Source organism: Maylandia zebra, linkage group LG14 (assembly GCF_041146795.1).
Source record: "Maylandia zebra isolate NMK-2024a linkage group LG14, Mzebra_GT3a, whole genome shotgun sequence".
NCBI classification, from domain to species: Eukaryota; Metazoa; Chordata; class Actinopteri; order Cichliformes; family Cichlidae; genus Maylandia; species Maylandia zebra.
The window spans coordinates 22,972,294-22,993,958 of NC_135180.1; the positions used below are offsets into that span (position 1 = coordinate 22,972,294).

A 21,665-nucleotide genomic window follows, 5' to 3' on the forward strand; every position below is an offset into this window, starting at 1 on the left:
AGCTGGCAATCCTAGGGCAGTGGGCCAGCTGAGGAGCATGGCAACAGGGTAGCAAGGTTAGAGGAAGCTATCGGAGCGCGTGTGTCTGCGCTTGCAGAGAGGAGACAAGAGGCCAGGCAACAGTCTAAAGACCTGTCAGCGAAACACAGCTGCAAAATTCACATAACACAGAGCAGATGAGAATATTTCATACTAATATTCTAACATACTTCATATTAAAGAAAAATTATGCTGCTTAAAATCAATGATTCTGTTTCTAAGGCAACAGAAAATACTGTCACTATAACCACGGCCATGTTTTCTTTGATGCTTTTACATGAACCACTTGCAACATGCCACATGAACCCTTTAATATTTATGTGAATGATTTCAAATTAAATTCATTTTCTTTTCCTTATAAAAAAGTGGGTTGTAGATGTTCTCCTGTATAGCCCACCTATAGGCTTAGGCACAATCATCAAATAAACCTGAGCAAAGAACAACAGAGACAAAGAAAATGCGTGAATGTAAATGTAAACCGACCAAGAAGAGAGGACGGATAAGGAAATATCCACCAGAAAAGAAACGATTCACACTAATGGAAGCAGCTGTAGTACATGCAGGGCCACAACAACAAAGTCATTTTATAAGAGTTATTAGCTAAACGACTGAAACACAAGAACCTGCGATGCATTGCACTGGATGCCATTAGGCATCCGTACAGATCCTTACCCGTTGTTTCAATGAAATGGATGCACTTCTCGATGAAGACTGGGATTGGTCTCTCAGGAGTGACCACAGTGGATAGTGGCATGCCAAAGTAGCCAGGTTTTGAGATGGAATGCCTGGGTTTGGATCGTGGTTTCTAGGAAAAAAAAAAAAGAAAAAAAAAGATATATCAGAATGTTGGTAGCAAACAAAAGAAGAACATCAACATTTCCTGGTGGCACTGGTCTTGAAATGGCCATGACCTTATTTAAATGTGACTGTGTTGTTATGTTAGCAACTGTGAGACGAGACGTGTATGCACCTATCCCGCACATTCCTTAAAAGGTTAAACTTATATGGCTGCCTTAAGCCCTGATCTGTGCATATACCTGAGAGATATGCATCACTTATTTCATCACTTTATCTCTTCGTTCTTTTGTATGGCATTCTGTTTCTGTTTCTCTCTCTGCTACCGCACGCGCACTGCTGTTAACAGATAATCAAACTCCCTTATTCATTGTTTAAATACTTTCTTACTACCGTTATGGGAGTTGTGATACACTCTTGCAACATTTTTGCCTGCTACTCCGTATGGCTGAGGCGTCAGCAGTAATTGTGCTGTGCCTTAATGGTGTTCAGCAGGGATATTTGAAGGCCTCTGAGCCCTGGATCTCTAGTATGTCTGTCAGCCCCCTGAGGCTCTGGCCTGGAAGGCTGGGTGTCGAGCCAGAGATGCATGGTTGGCTGGACACACAGGCTGCTGGTGCAGTGCAGGCCTGACAGACACAAGAAAAGGAGCAGAGGAGTGCTCATTAGAGGGAAGAAGCACGGCGTGCCCTCTGCTCCAGATACTGGCCTCGCTGCACTCTGCCAAACATTTTCGATTGCACATATATTCACACTCACTCTCAGTGGTACTCGAGGGAACAAGTGGTGATAGATTCATTAAGACCGGGCAGATTAACAAAGGCTCACCTGGAGTTTTTTGCCATCGCCATGGCAAGATATTTTTCATTAGCCTTCTATGAATAAGGCCATTATTAGCACATAACTGTAGGCTAGAGTTATGTCTGTATGTGTCTTACCTTTAACTGTAGTTTCATTTTATCACATTCTTTTAAGAGCTTCAATTTTACATAGGCCAATGAGTTTCACTCTTCAGTCATTAGCGCACTCACTGTGATTTTCCCTTCTTAAATCTTATTAACTGCTAAAATATTAGGCGATGCTTAGTTAGCAAACAAATACATAAGAATATATTTTGCATCCAAGTATTTGCATTGGCCTCAAGACGCTCCTCTATGACAGCCTTCGGTTGACAAAAAAAGTTCAAGTGAAAAAAATCCCTAAATGTCAAAAGATAAGAGTATAACAAAGTATTCCAAGAAGAGTCTGCACCTCCTTCAAGAATCCTGTTAAGGTCTGGACTTGCACTAAGTGATACATGTTAAATACCTGCAGATTCTCAGCCAGTCAGTTACAGCTTCCCAGTTATCGTTCCATCATAACCCCACATGAGCAGATTCCTAAGTCGAATTCCTTCACTTATCACTCCCCAGCTACCTCCTCCACTGCCTCTCTGACACTCCCTGGGACGTCCATGGGACCAGGGGTAGATTTGAACCCTGTATTCATGCGTTCACAAAACACTAACGTAAAGCTTCAATTGAATTTTAGGAACAGCAGAGAACTATTGTTGTTATAACTCGCTGCCAGTTTGGTTTCGAGCTCCATGTTGCAGCTCATAATTTATTTGTGTCCTGTCACACTGAGCGTGTTGTATATCTGTGCCCTATCTCAGTTTAGCAGACTGTCTCTATACGCCCACCCCCTCCTCCTGCATCCACTCTCCTCTCTTACTGTCTTCTCTCCCTGCAGTTTTGCCTTCTGGCCACTCCTTTCAGTTGCTGACTGAGACAGGATATGCTGCCAGCGCTGAGGAGACAAAACAGACCTCTACCACAAAATCAAAACACAACAGATCCTCAACAATAACACGCAGACACCACAGTGAGCATTTACACACACTGTAGGACACTGAAACACAAAGCCACTCAAAAGTTTTATCATAACTCTTATTCCTCTCATCTCCATTTTCTTTCCATGGCTGTTTCTGAGCCTTTTGTTTGACTGTCTCCCTGCCTTTTTTTTCCTGCATGAAGTCAGTAGACAAACTGGGTGACTGAGGAATTTCAAACACTTTTCTTTCTGGCTGAGTAAGTTAGGGGGAGAAAAAAAAAGGTGCAGACGAAAGAGAGAGGAAACGTTTCCGGCCTCTCGCTGAGGGAGGGTGATCAGGACAAACACAGTTGGTCAGCGCCTGAGGTAAAGAGGGCTTTAAAATGGGCTAAGAGTGTAGCTTCCATTATTTGTTCCTAGACGTCATGATTCAGATTGGTAGACAGCGCCCTAAGGCTCTCTCCAAGAAAATGTTTACACTGCATAACGCCAAACGGTCACGTAAAAGACAACTGAAAAACAGGCTGAGTTAACCCCAACCAGCCAACAACAGGAATGGCTGGTTGTTTGCCAATGGAGAGGCACTGCCACAATACATCTCCCTGAAATGACCAAATAACTCAATAAAATGCCTTCCTGAAGGGATTTCAGGCTGCAGCAGACTGAAAATGGACACTTATCTTTCAGACAGCTGCTTAGAAAATAGGTGATGGAACTTGATCACTTTGTTACAACCACAATTAAGCCATAATGGCTTGTAATGTGGATATCCAGATCCCAAGACATGCCGTAGGGCACAAATCATGGGCACTGATATAACTAATGATGCTGACACTGGCCTACCTTCTGTTGGCTTTTTTTTTTTCCTTTGGAAATGTGTGGGTTTAAAATGTGTCATGTAGTACTGGGCGGTATGACTGGAAATTTAAATCACAGGGTTTTTATGGATCCACTTTTGCTCTGCCCCTTTGCATAGAGAAGGTCAAAGCGTATGGTTGTGTAAAAATCACAGCTATTACCTCTTGTGTACTTGCTAACATACAGTCACCGGCCACCTTGTTGGGTACATGCAAAACTGCTTTTTAATGCAAGCCAATCACGTGGGAATTTAATGCATTTAGGCATGTATACATCGTTAATATGATCTGCAGAAGTTTTAAGTGAAAATTTAAGTGACTCTGAATGTGGCATGGCTGCTGTCAGCATCAACGTTTAGAATTTGGGATGAACATGAAAGCATGCATCCATCCTGCCTTGTTCAGGTTTCTGGTGATGGAATAACATTGTGGAGGACATTTTCTTGGCACACTTTGGGGCTCTTTAAAGGCCACAGTTTACCTGAATACTGTTGCTGACCATGCGACCACAGCGTACCCATCTTCTGATGGCTGCTTCCAGCAGAATAACAGCATGCCACAAAGCTCACGGCATCTCAAACTGACTTCTTGAACATAAGAGTGAGCCCGCTGTACTCAAACAGCCTCCACAGTCACCTGATCTTGATCCAATAAAGCACTTTTGGGATTTGGTGGAACAGGAGATTCACATTATTGATGTGCAGGTGACAACTGTGCAGCGACTGTGTGATGCTGTCATGTTAATATAGCCCCAAAGCTCTGAGGAACTTTTGCAGCACCCTGTTGAATCCATGCCACAAAGAATTAAGACCGTTCTGAAGGCAAAAGGATCTAACTCAATACTAGCAAGTACATAATAAAGTGCCACTGAGTGTACTACTTGAACTAGTCTGCTCACAAATCCTGCTACCTTGTGTTTTAAAGGTTCTCACTTTTTTCCCCCCAGTGGGATGAATGGCAACAAGTGCTACAGAATGCGATCTTAGCAGTTGAATTATCCGGGAGGACAGCTTCTATTCAGGTACTTGGACATCACATCTGAGTGTGTGAAAACATTAATCATCCCCCTCCTGTTCCTCTCTGCTGACAGCCATGGTAATTATCACAGACACAGAAGCACAACATACACAGATGTAACTGCTGTTCAGTTGGCACTTCTATACCGCACCATGTGTGTGAATGAACAGCATACCAGGCTGATAAGCCGAACACTGTAAGGTCACTGCATGTGGGTGAGAGACAAGCACAGGAAGGAAAAGAAATGGGGAGACAGAAATCAAGTAAAGAAGGAGATACGTGTGTCCAAAAGACAAGAATATAATGGGGGGAGAGGAAAAAAGTGACAGGAATGTGAGAAGCAGTATGAATCAGCAAGAACAGGAGACCAAACTGAGAATATGAGAAAAGTAACGGAAGGAAGCAAATAAAGATAATCAGTCCAGTCTTAGTCAAAACTTCACTGCAGTACGACAGTAAAAGCAACAAAAACATTACACTACATATAGTGACTCTGCTGTTACATACAGACTTCACATACCGTAGATCAATCTAAAAAGGAAGGTTTTAATTTGAAACAAAGATTACTTTCCTTATATTCTTATTCTGTTTTTTTGCTTGTTAGTGCTATTAGCAGGGATGTTCGCACCTAGTTTTCTAAAAGTCTGCAGTGATTTAGTATCTGTTTTAATCTGTTTTAAGTGCCAGTATAGAAAGACGTTTAAGAACCTTGCAAAAGATCAATGTCTAACATTATTCCTCTAGGGAAACCTGAAGATACCAGATAGAGATGGACACAGACAGATGAAATAGCACAGTCTATACCACGGCTCTGTCCCTATTCATTAAGAGTTTCTGCTTTCTGGTATAGAGGTTTACTGACCAGAGTTTGCCTCCATTATCTCTGATGATCTGGGTAGTTTAGAGGGATCCCACAGAGCGGTCAGTGAAAAAATATTGCAGACATCCTTTTATACAAACCCCCTACAGTATATGTCATGTTATCAGTGGGCTAAGCTTCAGAGAAGACAGATCTTTCTCAACTCATTAGAAATTCCTTGAGTTTAGTTAGAAACACATTTAATCGCAACAGCAAACAGCTGTTCAATCTCAAACAAGAACTAATCATATTGGAGAGATTATGGACGTCTATTTTCTACATGTATACAGATGAATTTATATAAACTATATGTAAACACACTTGTCTCTTTGAGGTATTTTTCATACAGATTTTCTATACATTATAATTATATGTGAGGCAAATATATTAAAAAGTAAACCTGGCATGTTTTGAATATTTAAAATTAACCATTACAAATGTTTTCTTCTTTTGCTTAAAAAATAATTTTACCTTACTTTAGCATTAGACACTTTAATCTGCCAAAACAATTAAAGGACGTGAGGAGGTTATTAAGAAAATTTTACAGTTTAAAATGCACTTGAGTAGGCGATTGGTTCAATAATAAATACTGAACATTTGGCAATAAAGCTTGGTAACTGTTGTGTTGGAAACTGCTAAACTAAGAAAAAGAAAGTGCTCTGAATTTATGAGTTAATTTACAGAATTTTTTAAACCAAAATGGCACTCATATTGAACTTAAGCAGATAGTTGCATGAACACTAACCTTAGTTCTGCGCAGGCTTTTGAGAATATTTCTCTTTTTAGGATCCTCACTATCCTCAGTGGAGTTGTCTTTCTTAAGTGCTTCGTCATCCTGGCTCGCCTTGAATGAACTCCCCATCTCATCATCGCTGCCGATAGAAAAGCTCGTCCTAAAATTGCTGAACTTCCCAAGCCGTTTGGATCTGTCTCTGTAAAGCTTAGGCTTTATGCCAATCGCAGACAATTTTCTTCTGCGCTCCAGTGAACTGCTATCAGCTTCACTGTCTGACCCATTCCCCCCAGCACTCCCATTTGAATGACCCTTGTTGGCATTGCGGATGGTGATAATCTTGCCCTGTGTGCTGTCATGTGGGACAGAGTAAATATTTTCCTCTTCTGTGTGTCTAGGTTTGCTCACAGCATCCATTGGCTCAGCATAGTCTGAGGGGTCATAGCCACCATCACTACCTCGGGCCCAGGTGACAGCTTGGGGCAAAGAGCGGCGGTTGGTGCCTCCCTGTTGGTCCATGTAAGGGCCAAGATTAACCTTAAGGACTGGCTTGGGCTTCACTTGTGGAGGAACTTTGTTGTTCACCTTGCTCTCAAAAGTGCTAAGCTCGGAAATGAAAGAGAAGGGATCATCTGAATCCATTTCTGACAGCTTGAAGCTTCCCAGTTGGGAGCTGAGAGTATCCTCCCTCAGGGTAGGGTAAGGAGGTGATGGATCAATATCATCTTCTGAGTCCAAAAGTGTAACCGGGCTGGGAGAGCCACCACGAGGGCTGACGCTCTCATTGGTGCATGCCTCTGCTACATTGTCATACATGTGTGTGGCCTCAACAATGGTGCGCTTCTCCATCGCCTCTTTTAAGAAAGGCTGGAAGAGATCTATCTTATGAAGACCACCTACTACGCCACCATGTCCACATATTACCGTGTTAAATCTTGCCTCTATTTCATGAGCCAATTCTTCCCCCTGAATAACTTGTTCCTTAGCAGAGTCTGAATCTGACAGCTCCATCTGGCTCTCCCCTACTGCTAATAACTGGATTGGGATGATGTCTTGTACCTCACACAGAAAAGCACATAATGTCTCCAAAGAGGCCTTGCGGCGAGTAGAGTAAACAGCAATGTAGCCATGGACGAGCCCAGCCTTGCGAAGGGCTAATGAGGAATGGAAGGAGAGCAATGACAGCTCGATATTCTGCTTCTGACCTCCTATACTAAGATCCAGCAGAACAGAGGTGCCACCACCGAGGCTCGAGGAAGGACGACAATGCTGGGGCAAAAGGAAGGGAGCAAGGAGTTGGTCTAGGTCGTAGGTGTCTCCGCACATCAGGCACATGACTATCCTCAGGTCTGCCTCGAGCATTGACTGGGACTGAGAGTCTCTGGAGGATGGAGGAGGTAGTGGAGGGGAGCTGCTCCCTATGTTTCTACGTATTTCTAAGAGTCCTTTCAACATCTGAGTGATCTGCTTCTCGCTGACATTGCGGCCATAACCCATGCCTGGAGAGGCAGGGTCTAGGTAAGAACTCTGTAGCTTTGCAGCTACCTGCTGCCCTTGTTGTATGAGAGTTTGAGCTGTCTCCCCTCCAATATCCCCTATGGACCCCACCCCCCTCTTGGTGACCAGAAGGAGGGACAGTGGCAGTTGAGATAAGCTGTTTTCCCTTTCCCTTCTGCTAATAGTCGACTCTCTAAGCTTCTCTATACTCTCAACAACATAGGAGAGAGATTCCTTTGAATTGTACAAACATAGGCAGCCATGCGGTGTAAAGGTTGGTGTGTAGAAGGAATTAACTGGGAGACGTACATTGCCCTCTATGGGACGGAGGGTCAGCTCATACAGTTTTCCATCTAACACGTACCGGTCGTCACTGGTGCACAAGGCTCTTATCTCATTGGCCATCTCTCTGGCTAGCCCATCTTTTCCTAGAATGACAAGATTTATCCGTTCAGCTCTCCCCCCTTCCAGTCTCGCACAGTCTGATGAAGGGTACCGAGTTGGGAATCTGGAGGCCAGTATCTGCTCTATCTTAGTATCCACACAGTGCGGATTGTTGGGACAGGATTCCTTTGTGGGGTGATAGATAAAGTGGATATGTTTCAGTACAAGAGCATCCCTTTCTGCCTGCAGCTTCTGAAGGGCCTTAAATCTTTGCTCCTCCCCCAGCACTTCTCGAATGGCTCCCATTTTCTCTGTACTCGGTTTTGCATCCAACTCTAACTCATAAAAGAGCTCAGAATATTCAAGGAGCAATTCTTGAAAGTCTTCTTTGGCCCGGTCGATGATTTCTTTCTGGTGTTTATTGTAGATATCCAGATATTCAGCTTCATCCAGCCACTGGTAGAACTCTTCATTCATGATGAAGCTTCTGGCCTCCTCCCATGGCTTCCCTGGTGTGATAAAAGGAGAGACACTTAACTTCTCCTTGAACTCCCATCTCATTTCAGCCCGTTTCCGCTCCTTCCTTAGCTGCTCCAGATGGGACTCATAAATGGCTTCCGCTGCTGGTGTCTCCAGTAGGTCTTGTGGGATGCGATCATCTTCCATGTTATCAATGTGTGTTGTGGTCTCCCAAGGTGTATCATCTAGCACAACAAACCACTGACAGAAATCTCTTTTAGTCTCCAGGACTTTCTGAACTCCAGACCAGCTCAAGTGGTCTATCTCATCCAACTGTGGTAAGAGTGTAGACAGTGCCTGTGGCAGAGTACTTAGATAGAGCTTCCTAAGTTTCTCTATGTGTTCTTGTTTAAGTCTATGCACATGCTGCTGGAAGAGCTTCTTGGCTTTAGCAGTGCCCTCAAGAAAAACATAGTCCTTGTACTCGGGGGCAGTCTGCATGCGCCGACTGACAACAGGCCAGGTCTCATTGTAGTTCTTTACAATTCGGTTGACCAGCCACTCATAGCGGTCTTTGGCTGAGGCAATCTGTTGACTCTGCTGTTTCAGTGCCTCAAAGTAGGGGATAATCTTGGGCTTTCCCCTACTCTTGTCTATTAATTGAATCAGTGTAAAAAAGGCTAGGTCAACATTGACATTGGAACGTGCTGAGGTTTCTACCACCTGTAGATTCTTCTTAGTTAGGGCAAAAGTGTGTGAGTCTTTAATATACCGCTCAACACCTTCATCACATTTGGTAAGGACCAGAACCACAGGCTTTTTTGTTTTTGCTAGCTGGTTATATAGGTTGGTAACAAACTTCATCTGATCCTCAAAGCTACGGTTCATACCCCTGCTAACATCTACAGAGAGTAAGAAGCCATCCACCATAAGCTTGCCTTCCGGCATCTGTTTCTGCTCAAAGTCTTGCTCCAGCCCCAGCTGATCTGTGCAAAAGTACATCAGCTTTTCAGCTGAAGCCAGCTTGGTGGAAGCTGCCCTCTTGATGTAAGGCTGCAGTGCCGTGCTTCGGTGTGGCTGAAACGTCTGATCATCAATGAACTCAGTCTGCTCCACCACATTTATACGGCATTCTGACCCCTCCTCCATTGTCCTTACAGCCTCTCCCCAGTATAGGAAGTGGTCATTGTTCACTACACGCCCTCCAAAGTCACTGGTACTGAGAACAGAGGTGTGATCTAGGTAGAAGTCATCTGCACTTGGCCGGACAAAGCGGTTACACAGGCAGGACTTGCCCACACCGCATTGCCCTTTCTCCTTCTCTGTGCCGGACAGCCCAAGCACAACCAGGTTGTAGGTGGGTGGCCGCGGATCTTGCTTTTTGGCCATCATCGTTGCTGGCAGAGGCTCATCCTGCCATGCTGGCCGTGAGCTCTAGAGAGAGGAGCAGGCTGCCAAGGAAGCAGGGTTTCCATGCAAGAGAAGCTCACTGGTCTGAGGCTTGGTCCTGCATGATAGAAAGAGAGAGACAAAAGTGAGATTTAATCTAGAGATATACAAAAAAAAAAATTCCACTATTCTAATGATAACCTTTAGCTACTGTGCCTCGCATCTAAATTCCTACTATGTGCCTGTGTTCTGTTAACAATTGTTAATCTCTGATCCTATTCCTCCACTGAATATTTCCTGAAAAGATTGAGGTCAGTGGTAAAGCTGTTGGAATGCTGCATATTACTTAACCCAGCTGTAACTCAGTTAAAGGCAATTTTTTCCCAGTTTAACTCATTTAATTTTAATGCTGCCAGAACTGCAGTGCTAACAGTGGTGCCTTCCACATTTCATTCTCATGTTCATTGCAACGCAATGTGTGTTTTGGCTTATTATCTGGCTTCTAACAGTCTGGTTGGTTTGCCTCACTCGCAGAAACATTGGAGGAAAGTAATGTAGCTCTTTCACTACTGCAGCAAACAGACAAACGACTGTGCACGCAAACATATGCACACAAGTAGCACGACACTCTTGTAGAAAAAGGCACACCAAGCTCTCGGCACCCTAAATGAAAGACACACACAGGAAGATGAAAGAAGATAAGTGTTCCAGAGCTAAAGTTACTAATTGGCCAACTAGGGAAAGCCATCTGCATTTTAAAAGGCTGCATTGCCTGTTGGCTGACTTGTTTCCATCAAAAACATGTTTTCCTATGTTTATAACCAAACAGATAAGAGTTGGCTCCTGTACCATCATTAATGTCATGCATATTTACCTAAATCAGAAGCAAGAAATGGCTGCATTGCAAGTAAGAAAAAGGCAAAAACACATAAGACCATATAGAGATGCTTAGTTGCTCATCTCAGTATTATTTATTCGACTGGTAGATTAGGTCTAAAAATAAGTTAAGAAAAGGGAAAGGATGAGGCATGAAAGGGTGTTACAACACAATTTGTATGGAATGAAAATCTTGTTAAGCTCTCAGACAGATAGCATGCACTGCATTTCAAAATGATGGAGACCACCCCCTCCATGTCATAACTGAGTCATTTATGTAGTAAAAACAGACATTAAAACCACTATTAATCACGAACAGCTCTTTTGACAGAGAACACAAAAGCAGCCAAAGCCTTCATTATTTTTGAATCGAGTTTGTCAGGCAACACAGATCTGCGGATTCCCTAAAATGAACCTCACTGTCCAACTCTGATTCACCAGAGATACGAACAATGACAAGAAAAAATGGTAAGAAACTTGTGTGTGTTAGAAAATAGTGTAGACTTTAAAAAAAGCTACACCCAACCTGCTATGTAATGACTACTACATCTTTTATATACTGCATTTCTGAGTTTCATTTGAAAGGGAGTGCCACTAATCAAAGTTCCCAGCTGAAGCCTAGTGTTTTGCTAAAAGTAAATTCCACTCAGGCTGTGGATTAAAATTACAGAGACAAGAGTGCCCCTGTGCTTAACCAGGTGTATAACCCAGCACCAGCAGGAAAAGGAATCCATATCAAATAGAATACCTCGTGTTTTGATATTTATAGAGGAAACATGCATGAAAAATGCATCAAAGCTCACAGAGGTGGACCAAATCCCTATAATAACAACATGCATTGTACACTGTGTACAGCCTGACTTGATGGTCGATAGGATCAAATACGAATATGACCTAGGAATTGTGATTAATTCATCTCCTTCTCTCGCTGGGCATGTGTGTGTCTACTTGCTTGATAGTATATGAATGTACACACACCACTTTAACTGGATGGGAAGGACTGCACTGTGGTATTTATCGAGGTATCTGTGGGTTAATAACAAACCTGTTCACTGACCTAATTATGTTCGCATTACACAGATGACCTCAGCAGATCCCTCAACTGCATTCACCAGAAAGAAAAGAGACCTGCTGCCCCTGGACATGGTCCACTGACTTAATTGAACATCTATTCAGCATAATAATAATAATCATTTCTTAATATACAGTGTCTACATGATCCTTTGCTGTGCTGTATACAGACATCCTTCACAGACATGAAATTAAAAAGCTGCATGGTACTCAAGACCATCAATAAATACAATACATACTACAATACATATTTGTAGCTGCCATATTATTAGTGGATCCCTCATAGGTGGTAACCTTTAATTTTACAGCTACTGCTAGTCTGTACAGCAATGTCACTTATTATAAATTGCATATACTGCATTTCTTTTTATTCCCCCAGAGTAAACCAAAAGGGATTTCTGGTAGGTCTGCGGGCTCTATTTTTGCATTGCTAGCTTGTAAAACTTATCTCTGTAGCGTAAACTGTTGTGACATGCTTGAAGTAGCTGTCTACTGCATGAGCTGAGAGGGGGTATTACCTTTACAGATAAGTAAGGAAACCCTAGTGAAGAACCACATTAGCATGAATGTTTCATCTGAGCTTGCACATGCGTGCACATAAAGATGACCCAGAATGTATCCTATGTAATCAAGATCCTGGTGATGATCACTTCATGTGTGAAATAGGTCATGTTTGCGACCAGCAGTGAGGGTCTGGATTAAGTGCAGTCAAGCACTCCAAAATTCTATATGGACTTGGCGGCTGGCCAGGCTCAGCACTCTTACAGATGCCCTGCTAGCATCTGCTCTGCTGACCCTACCTATCTTTTTCTAATTATGTTCCCGTGTGTGCAAGGTGTACATGGACCTCCAAGTTCATATAGATTTTGTGACAGTCAGCCCACATATTCACTAGAGCAGAGTGCAAGTTAATGTGTGTGCATGCACGCGTGTGTGTGTATGACAAGGAGATAGGCTTAAAAAGAAAAAAGTAGCAACAAAAAAAAGTGTTGATGTTATTTTTGCTGGTCTGTTGTGAGGATGCAATAGTTTCCAACACAGTGAATAATAGAGAAAAATGAAATGTCTCGCTGAGTGACGGCTGCACCAAAGTCACTGACAGAAACAGAATTTATATTAAACTGCAACTGCACAATTCAGCTTGTTTCTACAGCACGTCTGCTGGCAGCCTAAGTGCAGCATTTCACACAATAGATCTAGTCATTAGGGGAATACATTTCCTCTTTCCCATAAAGACACCACTGCTTGTGCTTAGCTAGTCTCAGTGCAGCAGTCCAGGTGCAGAATAGTCAGGCAGACAGTTTCCTAGTTCACCCCGAGGCCTGGTGTCTGCTGCGCATGTCCAGCCGCATACCACCATCTCGAGGCCCTGGGCTGGTTTAAGGCCTGCGTTGTATCTGCCTTCGACCCTGAAACGTGACAGTAGGCAGAATGACAGGAGATGGAAAGGAGGGCAAGGCACTGTAGGGAGGCAAAGGAGGGTGTGAAGTTTGTACCCCCATCCTCTCCATGTGCACTAACGAGAATGGGTACAAGAGGAAGGAGAGAGAGAGGTCAGCAACCTGGGTCATGTGAGTTGGAGATTGGAATTCCCTGAGGGAGGGCGTGGTGAGGCGCAGAGGATACAAGGGTCAAAGTCTGACCCATCCCATCACTCACCCCCCTGTGTAATCGCAAATAGCATTATAAGCATGGTCTACCCAAATACCACATCTCCATTTGCCTGATTATTTCATTCCCTCCTTTTAAACTGTTTAAAAGCAGGAAAGATACAGCAATCTTGCCTTGACTGAACCAGCCCTTTAGGACACTCGCTCTCCCTCAAGGACAAAGTAGAGGCAGATATGATGTGTCTGTGAGGTACTGGAGTTCAGCCTTAAGGTAATGCTGGGGCGTCAGGGCATGAAGTTCAGAATTACACGTGCTACAAAGGGCAGCAAGGGAGAGTCCCTTTGTAGCTGCATGGCCCGTGAGGCCATCCAGCTTTCAAGAGTTGGCTGCATTCCTTTCATTACAGAGTTACAACAGTTAGCAAGGGAGGATGACAGCCAGGCCTGTTTTGATACACACAGAAATCCTTACAGACTGGAAATGTTGGACAAGAGAGAGTCCATATGGATTGAATGGGATGACCATGACTGAAAGCTATATCTACGGAGAAAGAATTTTAAAGTCAGAGTCAGAAAAATAGTTGTGATGGAAATAAATGTTGAGTTGAAGTGCAACACTGTTAGTAAAGGTCAAGTATTTTATAGATTATAGAGTCAAAGAAAAGTATAGTAGAAATAATATTTCTGATAAAAGAAGGAGTACTTTATCACTTTTCTTAAGTTGCTGCCAAAAGCATCAGATATGCCTCAGAGAATCTCACACAGTACAGTGTGAACAGTGCTAAGCAAGGACAAACTAGGAAGCCGAGTTTCCCAGAAAACCTTCTGGTTGTAGAGTAATACACACTCAGGAAAGGCTGGGAGTTGACAGAAACAAAGGTCATGAAATAGTCATGAAGTGTGCAGTGTGGTGATGAGGATTATGATGATGACAGAGAGGCAGCAGGGGGAAAAAAAAAAAAAATCTCTCTCCTGTATTCTCGAAGATTCAAGAGTGAATTACCCTTCCTTTGTCTTCGTCCACAGCGTGCCCCCCCCCCCCCTTACCCCCCCTTGGATGAATTAGGTCTGCAGCTAGTTGTACTTCTCTAGTCTCACCCAGAACATTACCATCATCATATAGATTTCCGATTCCCATCTGTCAAGAATCCCTTCTCCATCGCCTGCTCCCATTTTGCCCCTCCTCTGGAGACTTGCTGTCCATTAGTAAGATACTAGGGTTGTGGCCAACGCATTGGGGCTGTGTGTGGATGTCGACAGTCCTTCCACTGATGCTGCTTCCTGTTCAGGGTGGGTCGGCTCGCAGTGGAAAGGAATTAATTGATATGAATGCTGAGTTAGAAACAACTCATTTTAAACATCACTTAACCAGCGAAGCGCACAGACGTGGGTCTTACAGTGACTCAAATAATGTATATACATCTATATGTAAATGCCTCCGCACTTCACATTCACTGCCCTTTACACGAAGTGCTCTGTGGCGCAGTGCATTCAGCGTAACCACTTAAACAGAAGGCATTTGCCTTTTCCACATATGCAGCACATCCATCAATCACACACCAAACAGGAAATACAAATACCCTCACTCTTTCCATCCATTGTGTGCATGCATCAACAGAAGACAAACACTGCAATCATACCACTGCTAACATATTTCACATGTGGCCAGGCAAACAAACCGCACAAGCACACCCAACTGCAATAAATGATTCCTACAAAAATACTTTTGCACAGGCTGAATCAATCGACCTATAGCTCTCATATTTCATAGTAAGTTAAAAAAAGTAATTCCTATAAACTCGTTAAAAACATATTTTGATATGACAAACAGAAATATTAACGCAGCAACCAAACCATCACATAGCCAGGTCCCGATTCAGAAGCGCTGGTTAGCGCTGACTCGGATTACGGTCACTCTATGGAATAGCTTCAGCTAGTCACATCTTTCCATTTGCAGGATCACATGTGGTACACTTTGTGCATTAGCATGATCTGATGGAACATTGATATAACAGCATAAACAAAAAACAACAACAAAAAAAAAGGCAAATATCATACCCCCCACAGCCTCTCTGCCTCAGTACATATTTGCATTCCACAACATGTGCATTGAAACACTAATGGGAGTATAATACCTTTAAAAATGATTAATACCTCCATACATTGTAAAACACCATCATTTTAATTACAATACACCTTAACATTAATTGCAGCTATATTTTCAGAAGGCTCCTGAGCTTTATTAGTAAGTCACTCCAATGCAGCTATTCCCTCTGACGGACCCCCGAGGAGACAATGCTCCTGGACAAACAGGAGGAGGCAATAAACAAAAACTACTGAGAATAAAATAGCCAAAGCAAAGACTGCATTCACAGTCCAATCTGAATTTCAAGACTATGTCTAAAGATTTGGAGGAGCTAAAAACTAGGAAAGAGCAAGGTTCAAGTGGCATGACAAAAGGAAGAGTTTATGGACAAATCATTGCACTTAAAATATCTTTGTGTATCGGACTGTTATTGAAGCAGGAAAAAAGTAACGCTCACTTCAGGGTTAACAGCGAGACTATTTGCCTGATTAACAGATTAATCTGCAGGATAAATGAAAATATGAAATTAAAATGATCGATTGGCTTCAGTCCAGATGTGTGATGGAGCCAACTGAAAGCACTGCCTTTTTAAGACACGCTCTTTTACATTTGCCCGAGAAATTCCCTGTTTAACAGGCTGTACAACAACAACAAAAACAACAACAGCAACAACTGGTGCTTTGCATGCAAGGTCAGAAGGACAGATGGCCTGTGTTTTCCTTTGGCACAAAAGTTTATCTGTGGACCTTCGCTCTCCCTGCTTCTTAATTCCCTCAGCCTGACATGAACTGGCGTACTTATTTCTTTTAATGCCCTTGACCCTTATGTAATTTTACCTTCGTCCTTTTCTTTCTATCCCCCTCTCTTCATTTCTTATCATGTCTCCCTCTCTGTCTCTCAGTTTTCTTTCTCCTGCAGCAGTGCCTAACCTTGCAGCCGGGCCTCTGTCAGACTAGCAGACTGTCTGCTGGTGATATTAGCATACATCTGATCCCTGCTCCCCTGCTAGAAGGCTTGTCAGCATCAGCACAACTGTATACACACATTCAGACATCCAATACAGCCACCCTGTCCTCCTAGCCAAATGTGATGCAACAGCACAAACAAAAACCGACAAACACGAATATAGAACATACGCAAATATATCCAATGCACAAGGCAGGACGGAGAGCATTAAACGCAGACACGGGGGCAGGCTTTCAGAAAGTAAACAAAAACATGGACGTACGTGGCGGTTTTATGCCTAAATCTGACAACATTTTGCAGAGAGCGGTTAGCAGGTGGGTTTTTAAACTCAGCTGGCAATCTTCCACCTGAATGAGCTTCCAGTTCTAATTACTAGTGTAATTGGTTTGATGGTGTGTGTGTGTACGCCTCATTTTAGCACTAGGGATGACCTCCATCTCTCAGCACTGACAGGTGGATATCATGTGCCTGCATTTGTCTTTGCTAATAAACACGTCCATGTGCCACTGCATTATGATAAACTATGAATGTGATAAAATAACACCACACCAAATAGAGTTCCTCAATTTAAAAAAAAAAAAAAGTGCATAAACTAGGAAAGAAGTCATATGCATCTGATACGTCTGAAAGAACGGCAGAGCCAAGCAGAACTTTCTATCCTTTACATCCTAAATATTAGAACATAGCCGACTCTGCGCTCTGGCCTCTGGGTGGAAAGTCTTCATGTAGTAAGAGAATGTCTTGATAAAACACAATAATGCAATTTTGTAGATTTTCAATAGCTCGGCTCAGTGACTCACACTTATTCAAAACTGCAATTCCACTCCTAGGCACAGAAAGCTATTCACATAAAATAATATGATTTGTGAGTGGCAGATCAACTGCTGACATTACCTTCAATTTAATTGTCATTATTAACCCATTTTCAGCGGAGCGCTCGTCCTTAGCTGGAGTAAGTGCTTAATAGATGTGCTGGGTGTGTTTTCCAGATGGTGCACAAGACAGGAAAGCTGTGTGCACTCACGGAGCGATGCCGCTGCCACCAGAGCTTAATTTTTATTACTTTATCAGCCGCTGCAAAGATTTTGACAGCCAGAATAAACTCAGGGGCAAAGGCTTGATTGCAACATTTTTTTGTTTTTTTGACGTTACTGGTACAGCTTCCTAATGTTTTGTCCTAATACGAAGGAAAGTTTCAATTGTGCAGCATATAAGCAGTGCACATGTGTGCATCCTCTGCATTCCCTGCTTCCTGCTTTGGACTGTTAAAGGAAAGCGAGAGGAGACCAAACAAGTCTGGTGGCTGATTTGACGTCAGAAACCTAAAGCCAAATTATACAAAGTATATCTATCTTTCATTTAGATTTCCTTGAGATGTGATAGGAGCTTGAAAGGTTCTTTAATTGACTTTCTAAACACAACCCTGAAAAGAAAACAATATATACATTTTACAGTCAGCCTCTATGCAGGATATCATCAAAGAGAGAGACGTTAATAACCTGCTGATACATTAAAGACACGCCATTCAGAAAATTGCAGCTGCCAAGGCTTTTACATGTGATCATTTTTCACTTTGACATTAAAGAAATACAATAATTTCTCTTCAAATCACAGAGAGTATAAGCGCAATGCTGCTAAACTCTTTCCATCTGTACTTGTGACCTGCAGGCTTTGTATATAATTATGCTCTATGATCCCTACAGGGAGCTCTTACATCAGCCAGAGATCACCCAAACCGTTACTAGGTGACAGATGGTCTTCACGCACACAAAAAAAGCCACTTACACCTACAACATATGCTCCAACATAGATACGGCACGTTCACATCTAACAATATACACAAGCCCTCTAACTCACATGCTCACAACTCTCTGCTTACACACTGAACGTTTAAATAAACTTTCCCCCCCCCCCACACTCCTCTTTGCCACAGAAGTGTTCATGCACTGCTGAATCTTGAGACCAATTAAAAAGGAAAATGACAGAAACGAAAAAAAGGGGGACTGAGGGGGAAGTGGAAGATGATTTAAAGCTATTTCTACAGAAGGCTGCTGAAGCAAAGTGGTGGCTGTGAAAGCGGCGCAGCAAGCCTGCGAATGCCACATTGCATGTGGTGGTCTGTTCTTGTCATGTTGTCATGTGTGGAGTCTAGGTGCTAATGGGCTAGCCTGGACAGCGGCATCCTTGTAGCATCATTGCACCCTGCCAGAAGCAAGAGAAGACAAACTAGTCAATAGTTGCCACCTTCATTCGCATCTCCAGTCAATTCTTTCTGTCCTCTCCTGCTCTGTGGAAGGCTAATAAAGCAGACAGTAGTAATAAAAAGGTACGCCTGGACAAAGCACCGCCAACGGCTTTTGACAGGCTCCCTAGAATTAAAGGCACAACCCAGATTCAAACAATAGTTGGAGACAGAACACCCCAACGCAGGCTTTGTTTGTGTAATAATTTTTTTGTTGAATTGGATGCTTTTTTTTGTACTCTTATACTGATCGGCTGAGCTAGGGATGGTGAGAAACGGCTCATTGTACAAAATGGAAAAATTGATTTGAAAAGTACAAATGGTTTGTGAAAGCTTATATTGACGCCAGAGTTAAATTGTGTTTTTCATTTCGAGTGTTTCAAAGAAAAAGATAAATTATTTTCCATTGGTAAATACAACCTTCCAAGAACTTGGGTGTACCACATTATAAAAGAAAAAGAAATGAGCCAAAGAAAAGAATCAAAGTTTTTTCGAAGTGAATGTATTGTGAGGCGTAGGTGTGCGCAAAATCACAAATGAAGTATTAAGAAATATTAGGGAGGAACAAGAAGAGTTTCCAACTAAACAAACAGAAGAGAAAGAGGGACTTTGTGCTGCGGCAGGGAGTTAACACAAGGAGCTTCTGGTAAGTGCTTAGAACTTGCGGTTGGCTAATGGTCTACAGACAGGACGACTTCATCGCTCATCTGCCCTAACAAGCCTCAACATAAAAATCACAGACAACCACCTTCAATGCTCTTGTGTCCTCAGCCTTACCAACCACCGTCTCCTGTCTCTACTGCCATTCACTTTTAATCTTCATGACATTTTTTATCTTTAAATTGCTCTCTGGTCACTTTTGACATCTGCTCAATAATCAACTCAGAGACTTTCCACGACTTCAAGCAACTACAGGAGAAATAACTGCTGGTGACAGGAAGTAGGCAAAAGATAAACTTTTCTAAATTTCCAGGCAAGCAACTGAAGCAATGACCAATGAGAGGGAAGAATACCGATGATTGGCATATGAGCTAGTGATATATACATTAGTGGGTCACCTAGGCAACCAGAGCCTGGAATGTTGTTCAGCTTCAAAGCGATGTGCGAGGAGTGAATCGCTTCCAGTGTGTATGCAGCTTTAAACCGCCTAAACACCCAGAAGCATCAAGCCTGAGGAACAGAAGAAAACGGCTTGATGGTCTCTCTATAAAACGCGCACACACACACACACACACACACACACACACACACACACACACACACACACACACAGAAAAACTAGGGGATAGGTGGGGTCACTGCAGAAAGAAAAAAAAAAGATACAATTGAAAACACCTGAACATGCCTCCATGTCAATTAAAGATAATGACTTTTTACTGGTTGCTACAGTAACCAACTGTTGGCACAAAGGCAGATGGTTACAGAGGTTTTTCCCCCTCTTTTCAGTGTTCTTTCACTCCCTCTCTGTCTTTATCACTTTCATTTTTTCCACCAGATTCACTCTCTTTTTCTGCCCTCCTGCCTGGCTCACCAAAGTGCAAATCATGCATGGATAATAGAAAGCCAAAGAGATCGGGGCCCGGCTCATACTGATTTTGGGGGTTGACACTAATGCAGGTTTGATATTATATAAACAGTATATATAACATGTTATATCAAAAAAGGGAAATGTCATGGTTCTTGTTTATTAACTTTGCAACAGTGCATCTCACAAACAGCTTGACTGTTACACAAACTTCAGGCAACGCTGTACATAAAAGTGACCTTGAGCTGCTATAATGGACAAACTAGGTGAGCACACCAATATTGAAAACACCCTCCTTCTGCACTCTGTTGTGGAATGTGTTCAGCGCATATCGCACCAATAGACCAATATCATCTGATAACACTGGTTCACTGTAATTCTGTCAAATTAAACTTTATCTGTGCTTTTTCTCCTTTATGGCAAGAACTAGAAGTTGTTGAGTATAATATAAAAGCAGTGAATACAACAAACTACAATATATAGAACACAGTGTTTAGCCATATGTAGCCTGTAAGCTCTAGGAGCACATGAATATGTTAATCTATCACCTTTTGGAACTCTTCTAGCTGTGCTTATGTGCCCGTATGTGGGAGTACCACCCCTGAGTTCCTTCCCTAGTCTGAATGGAGGAAGCTGGCAGGCTCTGGGGCAGCAAGTCCAGAGGTTACGGGGGTTGTGCTTGGTCATCCATTTTAAAGCAGTCTACAGACAGACACTGGTGCGCCATTACAGCTCAAGACTTTGCTACTCTGCACTGAGCTGTCTGCAGCTGCAGCAGTATTAAGGCCCAAGGCCAAGCTTTGCCTGACGAGGCTCGCTAAGAAGCCTCCACTAACTGATTGGTTGTGTCTACATTACAGTCAGGCTAAGAGTCAACGTTTTAAAAATTACAGTTTAACATTTTTGTAGGAGTAGGATCATTTAGTATTTTACACATGCAACCACAAAAAGAAAATTGTGATTAATTCACTGCCTTCCTTTCTGATATTCTCAACAGGTCTATGGCAATTCTATTGAAAGTGGAATAGTGTGAGTATAAAATAAAAAGCAACAGTAATCACACTGCCAATGGATGTATGCAATAGGTGGTGATGCTGTAATAGGGAATGTCCTTGAGCGCACAATTAATATTTCCTTTCACTGCGCATCTACTTCGCCTACATGTTAGCTTGTTCCTTTTTTTGTTAAACTTAATAATAATAATATCAGTTTTGAATGAGAACGATGCACAAGACAAACTAGTGTAGCACTCCAGCAAGTCTCACCTATGCACAGCATTTGTTAAGTGGTTAGTGGGGTGCAAAAATCACATATACTATAGACAGATTGATTTTAAACAGTAAAACTGCACCATACACAGTTTTATAGGACCAAGATAAAAATAGCTAAAAGTCACATGAGCATATTTTGTGGTCATCTAAGTCAATATTTGTTACTTCCTTGGCAAG

The 21,665-nt window shown here is 42.6% G+C and overlaps 1 protein-coding gene across 1 annotated transcript in view; it reads right to left on the reverse strand.

The window, feature by feature from the left end:
- Nucleotides 1-21,665, reverse strand: part of arhgap35a (Rho GTPase activating protein 35a) — a 61,598-nt gene that overhangs the window by 13,344 nt on the left and 26,589 nt on the right. Inside the window, exons 2-3 of the mRNA XM_024804993.2 lie at nucleotides 6,125-9,959; nucleotides 712-844 (exon numbers count right to left, since the gene is read on the reverse strand). Of these exons, the coding sequence (XP_024660761.2) occupies nucleotides 712-844; nucleotides 6,125-9,844 (3,853 nt within the window). The 5' untranslated portion in view covers nucleotides 9,845-9,959. The remainder of the gene's footprint in view (nucleotides 1-711; nucleotides 845-6,124; nucleotides 9,960-21,665) is intronic.